Here is a 23,663-nt window from a genome sequence, read left to right on the forward strand (position 1 = left end):
GAATAAGGTTTTTGTAAAACAAGAAGGGGTAGGATGCAGGAAGATGAACTTCGAAGAAAAATAATGCTGCTCTGTTTAACAATACCATACCAAGGCAGTAGATGTACTGATGTGAAATGGAATGAGTTTTTATGAGGTGGCAGTTTTAATTCCTGCTAAAAGTTTCTGCTTGTAGAGCACATGAAAGTAATACTTGTACCACCACTAATGCTTTTTCATTCATAACAATGTGGATAATCACAACTACAACCTCTGTTTTATCATCATTTGATTGAAGTGCCTGGAGCACTTAAAAAGAACATATTACACTCATTTCAAGGCTTGCTCTTCACATTAAAGTTTTGCAATTCATAAAACAAAATGACTTTTAGCAAACTGACACACACATTATATGCAATACTTATCTTGTAAAGTGGGCTGTTTATGAAATAAATAGAGGGACATTATGGTAGAAGAAACAATCTGCTGAAAATCACTGGTGACAATGGAACATAAAATTCATGATATTCCAGTATAATATCCACACAGGGAGCCCAAGCTTGGCTACCTCTGGTTCCTAAGTTAGAAATATATATATTTTTTAAATTTTTGCCATCAATAATCATCCTGAACTTTCTTGGAACACCTGGGTCATTGCAGTAATTTATGTAGTGCATTAAAAACTATTCAACAGCATTCCTCAGATCTGGAAAACAGCTATGGGAACAAGAGCTTTCAAATTACTTATAATCTCATTAAAATTCATTATGAGAATTTACTCAGCTTTACTTGGAACTTAGTAGTTCAATATAAATAGATGTATGAGCTACCAGAGAAATCAGCAGATATACTCTTATCTACCATTGACTCTGATTTTTTACAAAAAAGTTTTACTTCTATGGTAGAATTAAAGCCACTAGACCTGAGCTGTACTGTAGCAGCAACAAAATGGAGCTGTAAGCTGCCAACTCATGAAAGTCATTCTGAATCTTTATGCTTATGGAATACACTTCAACTGATTTTCTTTCATTTCTAGCATTTCTTTCATTTCAAGCATTCTAGCCTGACATGTTTTCAATAAAAAACTGCCTTCATTGAAGATGACATGGTAATCGCCTAGGTATCTTTTCTCGGGCAAGAAAGCTTGGATAGATAACTATTTATCACCACTAATTTATAATAATGCATAAAAAGATTTTTAATGCTCATCAAGTGCCCACCCATAGTGTTCAACTTACCTGAATAGTCAGAAGGGATTCTAAAATTACTTCACTGATTAGGAAACATCAGCTTGACCTCAATCACTTCTTTGTGATATTCATTGTTTAGTTGGTAGTAAACATAACAGCACTCAACACGGGACATCAAGGCACACAATCGGGAGGCTCAGCAAAGTCCACAACATGCAACAATAAAATCTGTTTTTTGGGATTTCATCAGTGAAGGTTGCCAGACTCACTCCTCTACATTCATAATCACAGCAGACCACTTGAGGTATGTACAATTGGGCTCACTTTCCATTGTGCTTAACATAAAATTGGTCCTGCAAAATTGATTAGCACCTGAAGGGAGATGTTATTGTACATAGGTATATACACGCTATGAAAATTTTAAGGTTTTTACCTGTTAAGAGTAGAGAAACTATCACTCATTCATTTATTCAGTCATTTTTTACCAGATACAAGCTTATAAAATATTTGCAAAGAATTCATTCAATGATAATATATGTCGTGAGGAACCTAGAACTTCGTATTCAATATAATTATATAAAAATAGCTATGCCAAAAAGCATTGAATTTCTCTTTTAAATTAAGCATTCCAGAGTACTGCTGTATATATACATTAATCATCACTTAGTTTGTATATTACAATATTCTTCTTTATTTGCTGTGCATCAAATTCATTTAAAGATGAAGCAACAAATATTAAGAACTAAGCATAAAGATTTATTATCATAAAGTTTTATGACACTCCAAGATCTGGTATTTCTGTAGGGTCATTAAAGTTTTATAAGGTGTTATTTCGAATTACACAAGGACTAATTTAATCAAATTGGCATTATTGATTTTATAATGCTTGAATTTAATCTATATACCACTAACACATGCAGTGCTTAGTAGAAATGTTATGAACTCTGTACCAAAGAAGAGATAAGTGTTGCCACTCCCTAGTTCATCGATCAATTATGCCATTGTACATAGATTTTAACAATTATATGCATATATATTGCTCTAAGCAGTTTGGCCAGTCATTAAAACACATGGAAATTTAATAATCTAACAACTTAATCCTGGTATAAATATCAACAGCATATCAACTTTCAAAATATAAATATTGATCCATGTAAGCATTCAAATCTCAGGAACTTGTAATTAATTCACTTGGTTGAATTTAGGTCCTAATATAGCTAAAAAATTTTGGATAATGGATTCACCACATTTCAAAAAAATGGCAAGCATTAACCTGCCACTCAAGTTTTCAAGGAAAAGATGAATGCTTGTTTTATTAGGGGTAAATGAACGCATGATTTTGAAGGGCAAACATTGAAATTCAAACACCTAAGATACCTTAAGAGACTTTCTTCATAAGGTTATACATCATTAGTTTTACTGCCCTCCTGGGGTGGGTCCATTTATAACTGGTTGGGACACCAGGTTCACATAGCAAGATGTATCAACTCCATTACATGGAGCCTTCTCTTGCTCAAAAAGAATTATGCGATTAGTTGCTGGAGGTGGCTGCAAGTAAACCCCAGGCAGATACAATGTTGCCTGGGGCCCAACTACTGGCCAATAACGTCCCAAGTTGTGGCCATTGATGAATGCTACACCCTGAATGTGATAAAAGATTTTAAAATAAGTCCATGCAAATCTGTTCCCGAACAATCAGGGGCATAATGTATTTATAGACGATCCATTTATACAATGGTATCAAATGTTATATGATAATAACCAATTACAATTATACACAATGAGCAATATTAATATGTCTATATGAGATAACTTAATCAACAAAATTAACAAATATGGGAGTAAATACTCAGTGTGCATTCTGCTTTCAACTTCAGGGAAGTAATGGAACATTCATGGGCATCATTTAAAGATATGATGTCACAGTGACTTATGATTGATCATTGGAAAATTCTTTATGACAGAAAAGATGAAGCAATTTATCAATCAGAATACACCCTTGACTATAACAAAAACCCTTAAGATTTTGTTCATTTTATTTATTCTCAATACAATTAATGAAAAGATGGCTAGATTCTCAGGATTAAAAAGAGAGTAAAGTTCAAGACACACTGAGGTGGGTGCTGTTGGTAAAAAGGAGATAGAGATCTTTCCAAGATTTTTCCTCTAAAAATTCTTTAAATAAGCAAAATATGTAAACATTCTAGGAGCAAAATAAAATATAGATGCACCATTTCAATAATAAAGTAAGCATCAAGTAAATGAGTGTTATATAACCAAATATCACCTCCATTCAACATATGTGTATAATACATTGAATACAATGGTAAGCATGCCACTTTTCTCTCTAAGTGTTATTGAAATGAGTCATGCTCTTTAGTAATTATATTATTGAAATTGTAAATCTTTCTTAGGCATAACTCAAATTATGTAAGAACAAAATTTACAGGGTGTAAAATTAAACTTTATTTATACTAAATAAAAAATAAAGCAATCATGAGTAGTCATGGAATTGGAATTATTAATACGGAGTAGTTAAACTTATTCCATAGAGGTTTTATTTCATAGAGGTAATTTTAATTTCCATCACTCTCATGAATAAATAAGAAACATCATTCCCATGAATGGAAAAAAAATATTGTCCTTAAACTGAAAAAAAGTAACTTACCTTATGCCACCCATCAAGACTAAGGTAGGTATCCTGCGGTGGTATTGTTGTGGTTTCTTGAGGAAGCACAAAGAAGCCATAATAAAAGGATGGGAGTCTGTAGTCTTCTTCTCGCACACATGCATTAGCTGGCTGTCCTTGAGCTATTGCAATTGATGCATCAATGTATTTATCCAGCAAAGATGTGTCGTTGAAAGGTAATCTGTACATGTTCCATCCTTTCAAAACTTTTCCTCCAAGTGTCACATTATTTACAATTCCCTAGGGGAAAAAACAACAAAATATTCATGATTGAGAAAACTTAACTAACCCATCTAAACAATCCAATAAATTGAACATCAAGTAATAATCCTTACAACATAGCATCAGCTTTAAAATAAAAATCTTCATTATGGTCACTCATTTTACAGCGAAACAAAATTCTTATTTCAAAATCACATTATGGACAAATACCTAAGCCAAGTATTAAATTAAACTGATACACTGAACAAGAATTTCTAGCTCACTTCACTGCCTTGACTAATGAATTTCTTTAGTTGCAAAAGAGCAAGAATTAATTCTTTCCCTTTCATTAACTACAAAGCACTGAAATACATACATTCTTGGTTTCATCACAAAAATACAGAAAGGCTTTCGCAAAGAATTTTTCATAAACTCAAAATTATACTCTTATACTAAGAAAACTACCAGTTACTGATGAAACCATTATCAATTATCCTCTGTCAGGTGTTTCTACACAAAAATAATAACTGATGAATTTCTACTTAAAACCAACTTACCAAGAGTAGTTTAACCATTGAATACTAAACGACAGTATGGAGAGCCAATTTCATCAAAATTATTGAATACATTGAATAAATACTCAGTACATAATTTTTATCAATTTTGTGGTACTTCACAGTGTGCTGGAGTGATAATTTGGGTACTAATGTGTAAAGGTGAACATGTGAACATGTCCAAAATTCAAGCCTGTTAAATTTCTTAGATGCTGGAAATAGCGTGAATTCCACTCTTTCCATAGATGGCTTAAGCCAATAGCTTGTGACTCCTTTGCACAATCAGTAAGCATATTTGCATAGCAACTGTTCACTGACCTCCCTGTCTAATCAGTAAAAATGAAGTAATTTAATTCACCAAAAGAATTGACATCACCAATTATCTTATTGATTGCTCCCATTTATATAGATAAAGTCATTGATCAATATTTCAATGATGAAATCCAGTTAATTCAATGATTGAAACTTAGACATTTCTCAGACCATTAGACACAGTGGCCATTGACGTCATTCCACTTCAGCCACTGTCATTTAGTATATGCATTATTACATGAACATCTGTCAAGTTGATGCTTCTATAATATTAAATATATCACAAAATAAATTGTACAGGTATCTATTGTATTTTAGCAAATAGGGAATTTTAAACTTCTATTTGTACAGCATAGATGAATTATTTTAATGAGTTCCATCACCAACAAAATGCCAGTATTATTGTAAGGCTTCCTGATTAGTATGGTTATTGAAAAATTATAGCGGATGCCATTTGCTGTGTTCACTATATTGTAAATCAACTATTTAAACTCTATGAATTGGTCTCCATCAATTCTCATTGTCTCCATACATCAATTATTTAATAATTAAAAACAACGATTGGCCATTTTCATCACACAATTACTTTTTTTTCAAGAATAATTTAATATTTGATTAATTAGAAAAAGTTGCAAAGACATCTCATTTATTATACTGTAGAAAATTATCAAATATATACATATCCTTTAAGTGCCTCCCCTTATTAATATTACACCTACTGTAAACATTGAAAGTAACTTAAAATATCTGCTCACTTTTACATGCTCTTTAAAAACTTTAGCAAGCACATTAATGCAAATGTGCGAATCATTTATTTCATGGATGAGTAGGTACCTTATGCTCATAGATCTTAGTCCCATAGTTGATACGACCTTGGTTTTCCACCAATATTCTCAATTTCTGCCCAATCAATCCATGCATGGGAAGAGAAGTGATTTTACGAGTTCTACTCAAAATGCCAACTCTATCCTATGATGAAAAAGAAATGAAAGATTATACACTGAAATCAAAATAAAATAGTGAATAATAAGTAACACTGAAGTGAATACTGGACTGCATTGTGGGATAATTAAAATACAAGATTATACTCAAACTCCATTTCTGTGTAAAATAAAACTTGAACAGAAATGCGCAGTGAATTTTATCATACCATGGATTGAAGAGTACTTAACAGTGGTTGATACACATCAAAGAGCACATTACATAAATATGAATTAAAAATAGTTGTACTACATATGAAATTTAAAAAAATTGGAAATAATAAATTTGATTCATGCATAGGTTCTCAACAACTTTATTGCACAAAAAAAGGTTTATGATATGACTTCCATAGAGTGATTAGAAGCTTGAAAGTCATGCTCATTGTAATAAAAGAAAGAACAACAGAAAACTCTCATGGTTCTTTGGCATTTTTCCTCACCATATCTAGAAAGACATTAGCTCTGTCTCTCAAATCACCTAGATTCAGAAGAGCTGGATCTGTAACAACTCTATTAATTCTTGTCTCATAAAGAACAAAGCCATGTGACTGATGTAGCTGCTCAAAAGAGAGTGGATATTCTGTGGAGACCAATCCACCAAGCCCTCTCAAACGGCTTGGACCTCCTGGTTCTGAGACCTTGTCAAGGGCCTCAAACAAGCTCCCAGCACGATGCAGTATGATTGGTCCATATTCTATTTTTGGTGCTGGGATTGGGCTTGGTTGCGGAGTATGGGATGGTGGCAAGTACTGGAATGTGAAAGCATACCTGAACTTAGTTAATATCTCTCATTCTAATGACACTTTGAAAATGAGAAGAACTTGGATAATAAGAATCAATTCACCAAAATGAGTGCCATTAGTCACGGGGTAAATAAAACCCACAAAAGTCTGAAATTGATATTACTAGTAATTATAATTTGAATATAATCACTTAGGGAGGAGTCACTTCAAAGTGGTGGTGGAAAAATTCAATATTTTTATATTATATATATATATATGTGTGTGTGTGTGTGTACACATACATAGGTGGTCTGAACAATTTCTGACTACGAAGAAATGTCTTGTATCTTTGTTGTATATGTATATATATGTACATATATATATATATATATATATATATATATATATATATATATATATATATATATATATATATATATATACATAAAATATATGTTATACATATATATTTATATATAAAACATTGATTAACATTTATACACAGAAACACAAAGAAAGGATACTCATATATGTACTTTAGATGTTTCGACAGCACGACCATCATCGTCAGAATGCCATTCCCGGGGAAAAAGCAGAAAGGATATGTGTGAAGAGGGAGTGTGGGGAGGAGAGGTGAGGGACGAATAGGAAATTGACAAGGAGATGGGGGGGGGGATTCGTAAGCAGTTATTGGATGGATTAAGTGGATTGGGTTCAGCCCGGGAGGTTTAAATGACTGGAGCATCCAGAGATGCACCACCTCACGGGTTATCACCTCTATGCTTCTTGTGGATTTGGGAATAGTTTTAATCACTGAAACAGACAAGCAGTCATCAAAAGATTGGTTGTAGGAGTTATAGGAGAGGCAGTTTATAATGTTTTTCGAGGTATAGGTGGCTACACAACTAGAATTGGCTGTAAAGGAGGTGGCAGATCTTAGAAGATGGTAGCATTTGCAGTGAGGGCAGTTGGATGGTGCGGAGAGGGGCGGAGAAGAGACATGGGGGCCCACAGGTGGTCTTGTTGACTTGAAGGTGTCTTGCAAGTTTGATGTGGGTTCAAACAAAATGGTGGAACAATGTGGGAATAAAAGTGATGTTGACTGACTGTTATAAATCATTGAGAAGAGGTCACAGATTATGTGTTTGATTTTGTGGTTTCCAAGGAAGATAGTGGCGATAAGGTTAGGGCATTTTGGGCAGTTTGGTTTGGGGAGAGGAGTGTATTGGGTTGATGGTTTGAGAATTTTATTGTTCAGTAATTTTTCAGGGTACCCACATTTCCTGATAGAGTCGTGTAACTGGTCCATGTATTTCTGCAGGAAAGAGGGGTTGTCGCAGAGACGGAGGCCACAGACTAAGAGTGAGAAAGGGATGGAGTGTTTTGTATGTGACAGGTGGCAACTCTTGAAATGAAGGTATTGTTGGTTGTTGGCCGGTTTAATTTGGAATGAGGGGTTAAATTTAATGTTCCAGAGGTGAATATCGATATCCAGGAAAGTAATATTAGAATCAGATATAGATGAAGTAAAAAATAAGAAGGAGTAGGCATTTACAGAGGAAATGGGGGAGGATAAAGTTTTGCGCCCATGGGACCAAAGGAGGAAAATATCATCAAAATGTAACAGACTCAGAAGAGTGGTGTAAGGATTTGTTGGCATAGAATGATATGCTTGTGTTTTCCCAAAAAAAGATTATACATGCAGATGACATCCCCATGCCCATTGCCTTTTATTTGTAAGTACATATTGTCATTAAATTTGAATTCATTTTAGATGAGGGTAAGCTGGGTCAGTTTGATGAGGAAAGCTTCATTAAAAATATAATATGTCTATATTGTCATCGGATTTACAAATTTGATTACCCAAAGTTTTCAATTCAGTGGAATTCATAGTGTTTACACTACATTAAATAATATTTTTAAAACTTACACTGCTTATGATGTCCCTAATAGCAAAGTACTTTTCAGTAGCATCTCCAGCTTCAGTCAGTGGTGCATCATAGTCATAAGATGTTGGCTGTGGATTGTAATAAGACCCAAATTCAGCCCCTAAATATGAAACATCCATTATTTCACATGAATTGTATCCAAATATAATGATTTCAACCAAACTACACATTCTTCTCACCAGAAGTGAAACCAAAGTTAGTCCCTCCAAAGAATACATATATATTCACAGAAGCATTAGCTGCAAGGATATTGTTCAGTGAGTCAGCAACTTTCAGTGATGACACCAAAGAATGAGGACTCTCCCAATGATCTAACCATCCTGGGTAGAATTCTGAGTTTACAAGAGGCCCTTTAGGCTCATGGTTTCTCATGGCACGGAAAGATGATGCTACATCAGCGCCTAAGAAAATAAAAAAGGTTATGAAGAAAGAGAAAATGAGTATTATTTTTTTACTGAAAGTAATGCTAATAGATAAATTTTAACATTCTGCAACATTATAACCTATTATTAATAACTAGAGCTGACATAGCACACAACCCTATACAGACATGCCCTTCATCAGCCACTAGGTTGATGCCTCTGCCAGGGAACAGTTTCCAGTCTTTAGTGTACTTGACATTTTTCATGAAGATGAAAAAACTTTTCATACATTACTTTTGGTAATTGTAATAAAAGGTAATTACCAGAGCCAAAGTCTACAGTTGCATACACTCCAGCTATTTTCCCACATTTCAGATAACTGTCTGCATTGCCATCATTGGTAAAAAGTACAGCAGCATTGCCAATATATTTCTTCATTTCATCTCTTAGCCATGTGGTGTAGTCAAAGTCACAAGCTGGAAAGCTACCATACTCATTTTCAACCTTAAAAATTAAGTTAACAGCAAAATTTAAAATATACAATTTTATTCATGCATTGAATAGTAATAGGCTGCATGTATTTGATTTTAGATAACCTACCTGCACCATTATTATTGGTCCACCATTACCATATAGGAAAGGTTTGATGGTTGACAAGAGGACACTGAACCATTTGCTGACATAGCCTCTGTAACCTGTGAAGGGAAATAATAAATAAGAAAACCATAAATATAGTAATCAACCGAAGGTCAGTTTAGATGATGATGTTAGAGTTCACTAAGCCCAACAGAGTTTGAAATTCACAAATCAGGGTAGACGGGGCCAGTGCCTTTCCCTCTGCCGGCCATGGTTTCCCTGGAAGATCTGGTACCCAAAAAATCAAAATTTGGGTGAAGCTGAGAGTGCCCAGAGAAGTTTTCCCAGGAATCAAGCCCATGCCCTTAACTCAGTAGTCCAATGCTCTACCCCTGGAATACCATGAGCCAAAAAATGTATGTATATAGATTATTCTTAAAGGGCTGTCATAATAAATTTGAATCACTCGTAATGATGGAACATGACAACACAATATTATGGTAATATATCCAAGTTATTCCCCAGGGCTTCTAAAAGTCTGGTTATGGGTTACTCTACAAGTTAGACAAAATTTCTAAAACATTAGGATAAAAATAACAGTTGAAATGTGAAAATTACTCTTGATTAATTTTAATATGAACAGCTCATTTTAAAATCCAATGGAAAATCACTATGGCATTTAGATTTGTACTCACTTGAGTCCCTTGTTCGGAGTTTCATGTTTGGATTTTTTACCAGCAACCAAGGAGGAAATCCACCCTGCAAAGAAAATAATGAAATTATCAGCCATTTTTCAGATGAAGTAAAGTTTAAATAAATATTGATTTACAAAATGATTAATATTTTTATAATGCCTGAGGAATCCTATACATATAATAATGGATGACCTTTCACAGAGGAATTCACATTGCATCTATTTTTGCAGCTCCTTACACATACATAGACTTACTAGGATGAGAAGTATGAAATTTTGCAAATGTAGATTTTGATGATGTCTTTTTATACTCTAAAAAGCTTTTGTCATAAAGCAACTTCAAACACCGGTGAAGACTTAAATGCCTTAATGTTAACTACATTGATACATAGCGAGATACTACTTAAACAACTCACAATATACATTTTACAGGGTCTGTCCCAAAAATATGTAGAATAATCTAAGAGTCTCTTTGAACTAAAAAGGCATTTGCCACTAAAAGTTTGGAATATTTTTGGAATAGACCCTTTACAGTTATAGCACATTCTGAGAAACTGGGGTCATGGTAACCATTCTTAAATTTCATGAACAACATTGGTGTGATTTATCTTTGAACTATTTTGCATGTAATACAAAAATCATATTACCCAAGCATAGGAACTGGAACTATACAAATTCAGTACTACTTAAAAAATATTTGGCTGGCCCCAGTAGCCCCAGTTAGCTGGCCCAGGTGGTGGCGGGGTAACATCCTTGCCTGCTAACCCATAGTTCACAGGTTCAATTCCCACCTAGGTGGGTTTTTCTCCATCTAGGGCTTGGGTGTTTGTAATTGTAATATCATTGTTTAAAGTCCAATGTAAATGACAAAGTGCTGTTTCCAGATTAATGTGAAATAAAGGAACATTATCAAAAACAAGAAAGCTAAATTTGATTGATAATAGCTAGGTATGTACCTAATTTTTGTGACAATTACCTTACCTACTTTCCTTCATAAGCAAGGTGGATATTAGTGAAAATTAGTTGTAGGCCTTCCAGAAAATAGGCCTCATGAGTGCCCTAGCATAGTAATACGGTGTATAGGCAAATCAAAATGGCATTATGCAATCCATGAAACACTTGAATCACATCATCACCAATATGCCAGAACTATGTCATTTCACTTTCCTCACAGGTACCTCCGAGGCACTTTTTACGCTAATGACACTTCTTAAATAGTACCCATTAGAATTCCAACAGTTTAAAGAAGGAATCTATAGTTTAAATAAAAATATCATTAACTAATAAAATCGTTTGGTCAAAATATTTTCTAGAATAAAAATAACAATGAGATATCATGCCATAATCATAAGTAAATGATAAAATAATACAGGATTTGAAATTTATGAAATTTAAAACATTAATAACACTTTTATGTTTCCTGGAATCACATTCTCTTCCATATCTTCCTGTTCATCCACAGAGTAAGGAGTCTGCATGCACAGAAACATGGTTAAGATTCCATTATTTATTATATCATTATTAGAATTTCTAAAAAATCAACATTATCAGTACATTATACTAATTATAGAAGCAATTTTTTCAATCTATCCATGACTCATTCCAAACCTCAATGTAGACATTAATTCATCATGAAAGTTTAGTTGTCAGATTGCATCTGATAGAGTCACAGATTTGCAGAAATTTTGGAGAGAGATAGGATTCTCATTCCTGCGATGCAGATGTAAAGTAGCATGCGCTGGAAGGAAGAACTGTGGAGGAGGAGAGGATTAGATGGAAAATGAGAGAAGGAAAGTGTGCGTGAGGTTGATGACTGTGGTCAGGACTAAGGGTGAGTTCAGTGAAATGTAATGTACTTGAAGCCAATATACGAGGGTCATCCGGAAAGTAGTACCCGTTCGTGAAATAAAGACACAAAAGTAAATATTAACAAACATAAAAAATTTTATTTGAAAGAGGATACTTTAAACTACTTCTCAACATAATCTCCAAGCAAATTAAGGCATTTGTCATAACGTGTGACAAGTTTCTGTATTCCTGCTGCATAGTCCTTCGCTGCCAGCTCATTGAGATACGCGAGGGACCCATCTTGCACAAATTTTTGCATAATGCAGATGGTGTTTAACAATTTCATGAACAATTGTTCGAGAAACATTGGGAAAATGCTCACAGATGTCATCAATTGTGACGCGCCGATCGTTCCTCACGAATTCGTCAACTGAGCTCACCAGTTGGTCTGTAATGACAGACGGTCTCTCCGAACGCTCATCGTCGTGTGTGTTCCCCCTCCCCATGTTGAAGTTGCGACACCACCGCCGAACAGACGACTCGTCCATTACATTGTCTCCATACACCTCCTTTAATTGGCGATGAATATCACATGGGCGAACGTTTCTTGCATTGAGGAATTTAATCACTGCCCTCACTTCACAACTGGCGGCGTTCTCAATTTTTTTAAACATTGTAAACAATCACAGAAACAACACAGGCAATGCTAGCGTCACGCAACTTGGCTCAGAGAAGGCAGACAAGCCACTGAAGCTATCTGACCTCGTCCAGCGGCTACTCGCGTCGTCAGCACTTCATGAACTTTCACGAACGGGTACTACTTTCCGGATGACCCTCGTACCTTCCAGCTTAGGAAAACATTGCATAATGATAGTCGCCATTTTCCAAATCCCCTAGAGCCTATATGTGCTGCGTAAAATGGCAAGGCTATTGACACTATAGCTATTATTAACACTCAGACTGGGCCAAGACATCTCACAAATTCCTACATTCCCCCCCTCATACCGGTATCTATTCAGCTAATTTCTGTCCTGTACCAATCCACAAACCCTATGCTAACCCCAGCCTATTAATTTTCTCACCACCAGATTAATTTTGAAGAGCATTTTAAGCAATAACAGTAAAAAATTATGATTCCCCATTCAATATATTTAACAGTATTAGGTGAACTCTACCCACAACTATTGAATTACTCTCTGAGTGAAATGGGATTGATGAGATATCATGAAGGATCATATAATATACAGGAGGACTTGAAGGATTAGCAAATTCATTGGAATATCTTTCCATACCACAGTAATCTACCCAAAGTTAAGCTTTTATCAATTAAGTTAGAGTTTCTGTCTAACTTAGCCTTCGAAGAATAAAATTCATATATTCATGTCATAGAATCTCTTTTCAATGATACCTATAGTTTCTCACATAGTTCTAGAACTTAGAAAATTATAATCATTTTATTTTGAATGAGGGTGCCCAAAGAGATTAAACCCTGGACCCTGCAGTCAGAGGGTGTCTACCCAACTGACTAGGCCACTACGCAATAGCCTATCGCGTTCAAAGTAAATGAGTAGTTGAATATATTAGACAATCATTACTTTAAAGATTTATTTACTAGGCCTGTCACCCTGTCACAAACCAAATTCCACAAAGATATTAGACAGAAGAGAAGAATACTTTGATCCATGTTTCATATTAATTATATCCATATTTCACTGCCTCTCAGAAGACACATGTATGCGTATAAGAAGAAGAATAACTTTCTTCCAAATATTTTGCCTTTGCAAATAATTATACATTTGTCTTCTGAGAGATGGGGAGTCATAAATACAATTTAGAGGCTATGGATACCACAGAAAAAATCAATAACCTATATTGCAACTGTAAGACAAGTGCAAGGGCTTACTGAAATTTAATAAATGAAGGAGCTGATGGGAGCAACATGAAATCACTTGAGGTGGATCTGCTTGGAGGTGATGTGTGTGACAATCAAGGGAGGAGAAAAGAAATGGTATGGAAGGAGGAGTAGTTGAAAATGGCCTCTAATAGCAGAATGTGATTCATGGATTATGCTTCTAGCACTGCTTTAGTTTAGAAGAGCAGCGTTGATAGTAGAATGAAATAAAAGTAACACCTACTGAGTATGGGTTTTTCATGTTTAAACTTTCAGTAAGCATGGAGAAATAAAATCACTATCACAAACATAGTCATGCTTCTAATCATAATTTTTTATTAAAAATCAAATATATCCTTATCAAATTACCATATCCCTTTCAGCACAGATGTATGGGCCAGGTCGAAGAATGACCAAGAGATCCTCCTCTTGAGCTATTTGGATGAACCTAACCAAATCCATGTCTCCAGTAAAGACATATTCATCAGGAGACGGTTCATGTCGACCCCAATCAACATACCTATGGGTAGACAAAGAACTCTTTTAAAAAGTCAAAAAATAGCTTATGGATAACGATCACACTCAAATGCCAGCCTTATTATTTTAAGCTATAAGTAATAAACATGTATACATGTAATTGGGGATCTGTTGTGTCTTTCTTCTTCACTTAATTAAAGAAAACAGAAAAGCACTTTTAAAATACACAAATTAAATCCATGAGAAAAAGAAAAAAATAATAATGGAAAAACTGAAATAATCTGGAATTACACAATTCCATACTAGTTTGTGCTTATTAATTATGAAAGCGACACTTGAAAAAAACCAGTTTATTAACAACCTATCAGGTGATCACTTTCCCTTTCAAATTATCTTAATTCTTGTCATCATAATTCAATAAAATGTATTAATTATGCCAGAAATGAAAAACTTCCCTGTTCATGTGCACTCCAACAATTGGACTTACGTGGACACAGCATTTAAGCCAGCAGCCCTCAGCTTTTGAAGGCGGTCTCTCCAATAGGTAGCTGGTAATCGGAAGTAATGCAGGGAGCCAGAGACATAACGAAATGGCAAACCATCTCTAAGAAATTGGTTCCCCTCATAGTCTATTCGAAATTCTCTTCCTATGTAAGATGAATCAAGATCAAATTTTGTGCTCACGGAAGACTGTGATTGAACACCATTAGCCTGAAAATAAATTCATTCTTTCTACAGTAAGTTGAGCTTGCTTATCAGTCTTAAGTACTATTTAATAAAGGAAATTTTACAGACTTTACCAGAAGAGGCCATACTGATGTTAATAATTTTTTTTTGGAAGCTGGAATTTTATGCTTACTTGCAGTAACAGTCAATGAGAAGCTAATATGAAAATTCATTCATTATTAAATTGTTTGGCCTTTAAAAGTAATTCAAAATCACTTAAATACTGGATTAAATAATTATAAACACAATAAACTTTCAGAAAAGAAAGGGTAAGTTTTAAAAGTGTACGTATAACGAATGCAGCATCGATTTACTTATGTACACTTAACCCATAAACGTGAGGCAATTAATGTTTAAAATTTAGATAAGAAATATAATGAATAAAAATGAGCGTGCACAAGAAATATAAATGACCACATTTCAAAACTGCCCAAAATCAACGTTTCAAATATGTCCCAAAGTTGGGATTCTTGGCACCCGAAATACTTTCCTTCAATCAGAACCAGATGACACTATGCACTTGATCATTAGCCTGCGCAGCTGGAAAATTTTTCACCGGTTCTCTAGAACATTTTCCGCTTAGAGTACTCAGTTTTCCAAGACATTCGGCAAGCATGGAGAGCCGGCGAGTTCGGAGGGCAAAATTGATAAGCGCTAAGATAGATCGCGCTGCTTCTAACCATTGCGATACCAACATGCACTCTTATTAACAAAATAAACAGTTGCTCGACCAAAATTCTGCCTTAATAATTGTTCACTAATAAGTAAATACCATAGAACGCAACGAATTCCTTAGGTGTTACTTTCCTCGAGCAGCGGGTAATCACGAAAATATCAAATTTTAAGGTGTACGCCTCTGTTTATTGTGCTGATATAAACACAATCACGCTGGCATTGCACGCTACTGTCGCCACCCTGTCAACACTCGTAGATGAAAGCCTTCTCGTCACGGTGCGAAGAAAAAATGACTTCGGGGTTCCCAGGGGCTTCGATGAAAATATTTCACTCGCGCGGTCTTAAAATGCTACCCGTGAAATGTGTATCTAGTTCGGATATAAACTAGTAACTACCACATCGCCACACCACGATAAAGTACATTCGGGTGGATGCCGGAATACTATAACATAAACAACTCACAGCAAATGAAAAGTTAGCCAGTATCAACAAGGACAGCACACGCAGCGTTGACGAGATCATCTTCCCGACTGGTTCAGGTGGAAGCGGCCGCCCAACTGGAAGGCATCTTCCCTCTCAGCAGGCCCGCGCAAAAAAGGAAGGATGGGATAAAAAAATATAATCGCCGTTGACGCCCAGGTACCTCTTCCCCTTTTCGAGGCCGACAAATGGGAAGAGACCGTAAAAAAAACACCTGCTGCTGGGTCTTTCCCGGACAATGGCACCGCGGCCTTACGGGCCAAATGATTAGTTCTTTTGACGGTTTGATGTATTTAAAATAACAGTTCATCCCGGAGAGAAAATTTAATGAATGTTTTCCGGCAACGTGTAGAAACTATATATATATATATATATATATATATATATATATATATATATATATATATATATATATATATATATATATATATATATATATATATATATATATATATATATATGTATATATATAACTATGTTAATTCTACTCAGACATTAATATCCACGGAATGACATCAACAATGCAGTCGATGCTGTTAGATGAAATGTTTATTTGTACAACGATTTAAATTGTTTAAATTTAACTCACGTGCAAAAGTAAAATCTCCATTTCAAGAATGTTTCTTTAAAGTTATCTTTCCGGACTTAAATTAATTACCGCACCCATTATTGGTTTCGCTTACCACTATATTATTTTTTTTAAAGGCAACAGGATTCGGGACTCCAGACAGTAGGACTAAAAAATAATTTAGGACGATTTATGTGGGGGTATATACTACATGCATATCTAATCACATGCGGTCTGCATGTAAGCAAAACTGCACCTTCCAGAAACAAACTTCGAGATCGTAGATATCACAAACGCAAAATAAAGAATTTAGTACAAATTGCCTTTAATCTTGGGCAACAAGTAGTTCCTGAAATGTGATCGAAACCTGGCCTCATCTGCGACATTGGGGACAAGTACTCGTAAAGAGGTAATTTTTTTATGAAATGGAGGAAGGGTGAAGAGAAACTAGGTAGGGTTACCCGTGTACTGTTAGCGAAAGGGGTGATACCTTTTACTATCCATTCTCCACATGAAGTAATGTGTTTTCCATGCGATACTTCAGTAAGGCTCGGGAAACAGTAGTAATAACTAAAAGCATATGTAAACCTAGGATGCCGTAGGAAGAAGGAATACTAAGGCTAGATAATGCTCGGCTAGCGCCATCACGCTCCTTCGTTTAAATTATTATTCATGTCCGTGAGACTTTCTTGCTAGATATCTATATATACATATATTTATATACATATAAGAAATAAGTAACTGGAAAACTTGTGTCATTGAACTGACGTGACAGCGATATTTATAGTACCTGTTGTCACGTATTCCATGACATTTATTTCCTAACAATGAAGAACATAAAATTTGTTTTCGTTCTAATCGTTTCTTGGTAGGCCATTGCTCATGGCGACTTCCTCCGACTAATACTCATAATATCAGTCGCTCATCCGGAGTTCTCCGCTATGACGAACGATTTCCTTCTATCATGTTAGGAAAATTACTTCATATTATGCCAATTTAAGATCCACGACAGCTGTCATTCGCTGGGAGCCTGAAAAATGAATCCACTGTTAATTTTCCCAGGTAGAAGCAGCCACCGACCTACGAGGGTCATCCGGAAAGTAGTACCCGTTCGTGAAAGTTCATGAAGTGCTGACGACGCGAGTAGCCGCTGGACGAGGTCAGATAGCTTCAGTGGCTTGTCTGCCTTCTCTGAGCCAAGTTGCGTGACGCTAGCATTGCCTGTGTTGTTTCTGTGATTGTTTACAATGTTTAAAAAAATTGAGAACGCCGCCAGTTGTGAAGTGAGGGCAGTGATTAAATTCCTCAATGCAAGAAACGTTCGCCCATGTGATAATCATCGCCAATTAAAGGAGGTGTATGGAGACAATGTAATGGACGAGTCGTCTGTTCGGCGGTGGTGTCGCAACTTCAACATGGGGAGGGGGAACACACACGACGATGAGCGTTCGGAGAGACCGTCTGTCATTACAGACTAACTGGTGAGCTCAGTTGACGAATTCGTGAGGAACGATCGGCGCGTCACAATTGATGACATCTGTGAGCATTTTCCCAATGTTTCTCGAACAATTGTTCATGAAATTGTTAAACACCATCTGCATTATGCAAAAATTTGTGCAAGATGGGTCCCTCGCGTATCTCAATGAGCTGGCGGCGAAGGACTATGCAGCAGGAATACAGAAACTTGTCACACGTTATGACAAATGCCTTAATTTGCTTGGAGATTATGTTGAGAAGTAGTTTAAAGTATCCTCTTTCAAATAAAATTTTTTATGTTTGTTAATATTTACTTTTGTGTCTTTATTTCACGAACGGGTACTACTTTCTGGATGACCCTCGTAGGTTCCTCGGAAGAAAGAACTCTTACCTGGATAGCCCAAAGGTCTCGGGTTCGAATGACGTTTAGTTTTCAAATAACAGATTTTCAATTTGAATTTAAGGTTCGGTGATTGCCTTTTTGGTAGGAGCACGAAAGAAACCTAAATAGTTTCAATACCCTACCCTAACTAAAAGAAAGCAGTCTTTGCTACATTTAAGGAAATGCATACAAGGATGACAAGGTTTTATTTCAAAATTATGATGTCACGATCAGATGTATTCATTAATCGCTTGAAAAATCATCTGAGCAGCATTCCATAAAAATGAAACCAATAATGCATGCGCTCATCCAATAAACCTCGGGCAGTACAACTAAGAATTTACGCGAACACGGATCTGGGTAGTTCAATGACCGCATCCGTATCGCATCACGTCCCCCGGTAACCATACAAGTACCACAATGTGGCCTTTTTCTCAAAAAAATTTCTTTGTTTCCAGTTTCTTCACTATTATGTATAGAGTGATTCACAGTATAATTTCACAATAGAGCCAGATAATCCACTGGCAAACGATTCATTTACACCCTGAAAATTAATGATATCACAGAACTGGCTTGATTGAACCCTAAACAATTTAGCAGCGTTTTTTATTCACAAGACACTTAGCAACATTAACAAGCATTACGAATATTTGCAGTTGTTCTAGAAATTGTAAGAAATGAAATCTTGCTAATTTTCAGATGGAGACATTTTGAACAAACTAGATCAATTTATGAAGTATGTAATTGATGAACAACCAATCGAGCGATATATTATCGAAAACAACTGACTTACGACGTGCGGGAATGATAAATCGATCATTAGTACAAGAATCTCTAGTAAAAATTGCATGAAAACCCAAACTGCATACAACCGCGAAAATAAATATTATGGTCAATGCACGGTGATTTTATAAGCCTATATAAAATCCGAGCAACATTACCATAAAATTAGGCAATATATAGCACAAAATATGCCCAAATTTCCCCTCTACAGGAAAAATTCACGGCCATTTGAAGCGGTTTCTATTTGTCATAATGTTCACGTTCGCAAGGTCACGCTGCACTAAGATTAATCGAAGGAGGCAGAGACGATAAGTTAAAAATTAGTCAGTGAGCAAATTATCGGTCACAAGGGACTTATATATCGCTTTGTGGTAGCAATAGCCACATTTAACACTACAGCCCCAAACTTGCTCGCGGATTACATAATACGGTATTTACCGTCGTCATTTGGGGTCAAGCTGGCAACCCTTGATTGATGTTGACGTATACATTGCCCTTTCGTGGCTGACCTATGTATTGATAAGGAAGGCTGCAAGTCGAGTTCACATATCCAAACTGACTCACGCAGAGACGCCACGAGACAACTATGTGAACAGGCACCGAAATAGTGGAAGAAGACTTATCGGCTACCGGAGTAAAGAAAACGTAATGACTTTTGGAACAGCAAAAATCAGTAAGTGCCCTTTTTCTCTGATATTATCTTCGAGATGATAGTGCATTTCAGTTGGTTTTATTTTTGCTTATTCAATTTTGTACATTATTTTGCGAAAATGCGATCGTCTTTCTGCGCAAAAATGTAGGAAAAACTAATTCGCATCAATGTCTGTTGGACAATTCAATTTAACTTCGCTTTTTAGCAATGATATCAGGTATATTCCCAGCTAAATACAATTATAAACTATGAATACGTCATACGATAACTTGAATTTGTATTTCATCGCATACTAAGGTATTGCATGTGCGATATCTTATATATGCAGATACAGTGCCTCAGGGTCACATGGCTAATATGCTGCGAGAAGTGCGCTGAAACGTAAGGTTAATACTTTTGCCTCACTCAATTGTCATTGAAAAAATAAGTGGGACGAAAAAATTGTGCGCCATACGAAAATAATCCTGATGGCAGGTGAAAGGGTGTATGACGATCTATGTAAAACATCAAATTGTGGCCCTCGTGAGAGCCAAGTGGTAGGGATGGTTGGCGGGTTAAATTTTTGATGAGGGAAGTATCTATGGAGGGGCTCATGCCGAATATGGGATACATATTTTGCACACATACTCTGACTGAAAAAATGATGAGCTTTCTGAATGTAATATTACATTAATGTAAAACCAAACTTAATTGAAGTTCTCCTAGATTTGATGTTGGTAATCTTATTTGTCGGGATGAGTAACGCTTCGGGGCTCGGTAAACACCGGTACTTTTGCTAATAATATACCTGTGGTCGTTTACTTCCTTCAAAGAAGAAATAAATACCGACACAACTGCATTTACAAAAAGGCAATGACCGCTAGTCAGCGATGTAACCGCAATAACTCAACTCGAAAATAAAATCAAATTACGTTCCAATAAATTTCTTTTTTAAGAGCTTAAATTGATACGATCGTTAAACACCGTGGGAGTATGTAGTCGTTAAATAATTTATGTTATAACGAGCGATTTCTGGTAGCTGCGACCGTGGCCTAACTACGGATCTCATTAGCGTGATCATGATACAATTTTTTCCCGTTTCCCTGTTTTACAATGAAACCTTATGGGCTTCCTTCCGACCGTTTTGAACAACGGCATTGCTGCAGACTGATATGAATGGGTAATAAAGATTATCTCGACCCCTATTTGGGGTTGGCTGTCTTTCAGTGATAACATATCCAACGCTGGCGCGATGGGTATCGAAGCAAGGACATCTTATCGTCAGATCTGCATCCACTGCCGCTTCCAGCCCGAGCAAGAAGACCTGTCTGTATGACTTCCACGTCGAACATGGAGGCAAAATGGTTGATTTCGCCGGCTATCTGCTTCCAGTCCAATACGGATCTCATGGCATAGCGGCATCCCACGTACACACCCGCACGTGCTGTAGCTTATTTGACGTGTCCCACATGGCCCAGACAAAGATTTACGGTAAGGACCGAGTGTCTTTCATCGAAAGTCTCACTACGGCGGACATCCAAGGACTCGGAATCAACCAGGCGCAACTAAGTGTTCTCACCAACAACAGCGGAGGGATAATAGACGATTTAATCATCACAAACACTTCCGAAACCTACTTATTTATCGTGTCGAACGCCTCCAGGAGGGACGCCGTTAAAAATCTTTTCGAAGAAACTTTGGGAAAGACTCGTGGGAAATTGGACGCGAGCGTTGAGATGGCAGAGGGAGATAGAGCCCTGCTGGCATTGCAGGGCCCGGAGTGCCCCCGCGTCCTCGGCCCGCTATTAGACGTGGAAGTCAGTAAATTGACCTTCATGACTTCAACCGAGGCCAAGGTCGCTGGCGTTCCGGACTGCCGCGTCTCCCGGCTCGGCTACACCGGGGAGGATGGCGTAGAGATATCAGCACCTGCTGAGAGTGCCCGAGCTATCGCGGAAGCCCTCCTCGCGTCTAGGAACGGGGACGTGAAGCTAGCCGGTCTAGGAGCAAGGGACTCCTTGAGGCTGGAGGCGGGGCTGTGCCTCTATGGTATGGACATGGACGAGAGCACTACGCCGGTGGAAGCTTCCTTGGCCTGGCTGGTGCGCAAAAGGAGGCGGGCGGATCAGGGGTTCCCGGGGGCAGGGATCATAATGTCCCAAATCAAGGGTGGAGTTCCCCGCAAGCGGGTGGGTCTTAAGTCCGAGGGACCACCCGCTCGCCATGGGACCGAGGTAGTGGACCAAGAGGGAGAAAGAATCGGGGAAGTGACCAGCGGGTGTCCATCTCCGACGCTGGGTTGCAATGTGGCCATGGCGTACGTGAAAACCGAGTACGCGAAAGTGGGAACTAAATTGACTTTAATGGTGAGGAAGAAACCTGTTGAAGCCTCGGTGGTCAAGATGCCTTTCGTGCCGCACAATTACATCAAATAGGGGGAGATAAATGATTGGAATTCTAGAGAAAAGAATGGGGCTCTGTAGTCTTTCAGGCCACGTGAAGTCTGAGTATTAGTTGAAGCGCCAAGAATTTTCTTCCAATCCTATTTTGCAAGATTGGAGAAGATTCTTCTTCTACAACAAATGCCATTGGAACTTAAAAAGGAATCAAACTATTTTAGTGCAAATTTATTTTTATTTGAAATGGTAATTTATGCTACGACATAAGGAAGTAAACCTAAAGATATTTAGAATAAAAAATGTTTGAATAAAAGCGCAAAATGTTTTGTTTGTTTGATGCCACCAGATGCGCGCCGAAAAACCCTTTAAATTAAATAGCTTAGTAGATAACCAACTCCATATGAGGGGCGGTCAATCATACCCGCATTGATGATGTATGTATTTTAAACTACTTAATTATATTCTCTCATTTTGATAAAAATTCCGGACTGGAGTGAATAGAAAGTATATGGATTAGGATCAAAGCCTACGAGATCTCGAAAGGACTTCTAGCCGGGTGGGTTGTTCATTATTTCATGTTAGGGTATTAAACTGAATAAAAGTGGTGGGGGAGGAGGAGAATTTAAGCGCGTGCCTGTCATCGTCGATTGGAAGATTACTGTTCATGCGAGCAGGGTTAGATTTGAAAGTGAGCTAGAAATATTCAGCCGCTTCCCGCATAACCAAAGAGTTATCCTTCTATTCCAACATGGCTGTTTTTATTTTTACCGCGGAAAGAATACCTGCTCGTATTGATACATATATTATTCTGGGTAGAGATAAATTTAAAATGGTGTGAGGAATGACCAGGAATCAATGTGAATGCTTGTTCCCACTGGCACCTGACTGCGGCCAACTTTATCCCTGAATGCATTTTAACAATAAGTCTACAAATTTCAGAGCAATGTTTGCCCTTCTTTCAAACTCCCTAATTTCCAAGAGGCCTTGTGGTTGTCGAAGTATTCAAGACACAAAGGTGAAATTAACGGGAAAAACTTAAGTAAACAGCTAATGGATGCGTCACGTAATAGCTGACCGAGTCCCGTCCTATACGCTAGTTAGTATTTTCCTTACATCCAATAGAATAAACTAATCATACTGTATATTTAGAAAATGTGGAAAGATTCAAAAGGAAACAGA

At 36.8% G+C, this 23,663-nt stretch overlaps 2 protein-coding genes across 2 annotated transcripts; one reads left to right on the forward strand and one right to left on the reverse strand.

Moving 5' to 3' along the window:
* Positions 1–1,680: 1,680 nt before the first annotated feature.
* On the reverse strand, positions 1,681–16,325 carry Ect3 (Ectoderm-expressed 3). The gene is made up of 12 exons (XM_071597439.1): positions 16,228–16,325; positions 14,852–15,075; positions 14,257–14,407; positions 10,210–10,273; positions 9,539–9,633; positions 9,262–9,442; positions 8,756–8,977; positions 8,558–8,676; positions 6,346–6,654; positions 5,760–5,894; positions 3,838–4,098; positions 1,681–2,810 (listed from the first exon to the last, which is right to left on the reverse strand). The coding sequence occupies exons 1-12, from the start codon at positions 16,285–16,287 to the stop codon at positions 2,586–2,588; spliced, it is 2,046 nt and encodes a 681-aa protein (XP_071453540.1). The 5' UTR covers positions 16,288–16,325; the 3' UTR covers positions 1,681–2,585.
* Positions 16,326–20,003: 3,678 nt separating this feature from the next.
* Positions 20,004–22,811, forward strand: LOC139698604 (aminomethyltransferase, mitochondrial). The gene is made up of 2 exons (XM_071597450.1): positions 20,004–20,127; positions 21,313–22,811. Exons 1-2 carry the CDS (start codon positions 20,103–20,105, stop codon positions 22,518–22,520), a joined length of 1,233 nt encoding a protein of 410 aa, XP_071453551.1. The 5' UTR covers positions 20,004–20,102; the 3' UTR covers positions 22,521–22,811.
* The last annotated feature ends 852 nt before the right edge of the window (positions 22,812–23,663 follow it).

This window comes from Hetaerina americana, unplaced genomic scaffold (genome assembly GCF_022747635.1).
Source record: "Hetaerina americana unplaced genomic scaffold, ioHetAmer1.1.p SCAF_10, whole genome shotgun sequence".
Lineage (NCBI taxonomy): Eukaryota > Metazoa > Arthropoda > Insecta > Odonata > Calopterygidae > Hetaerina > Hetaerina americana.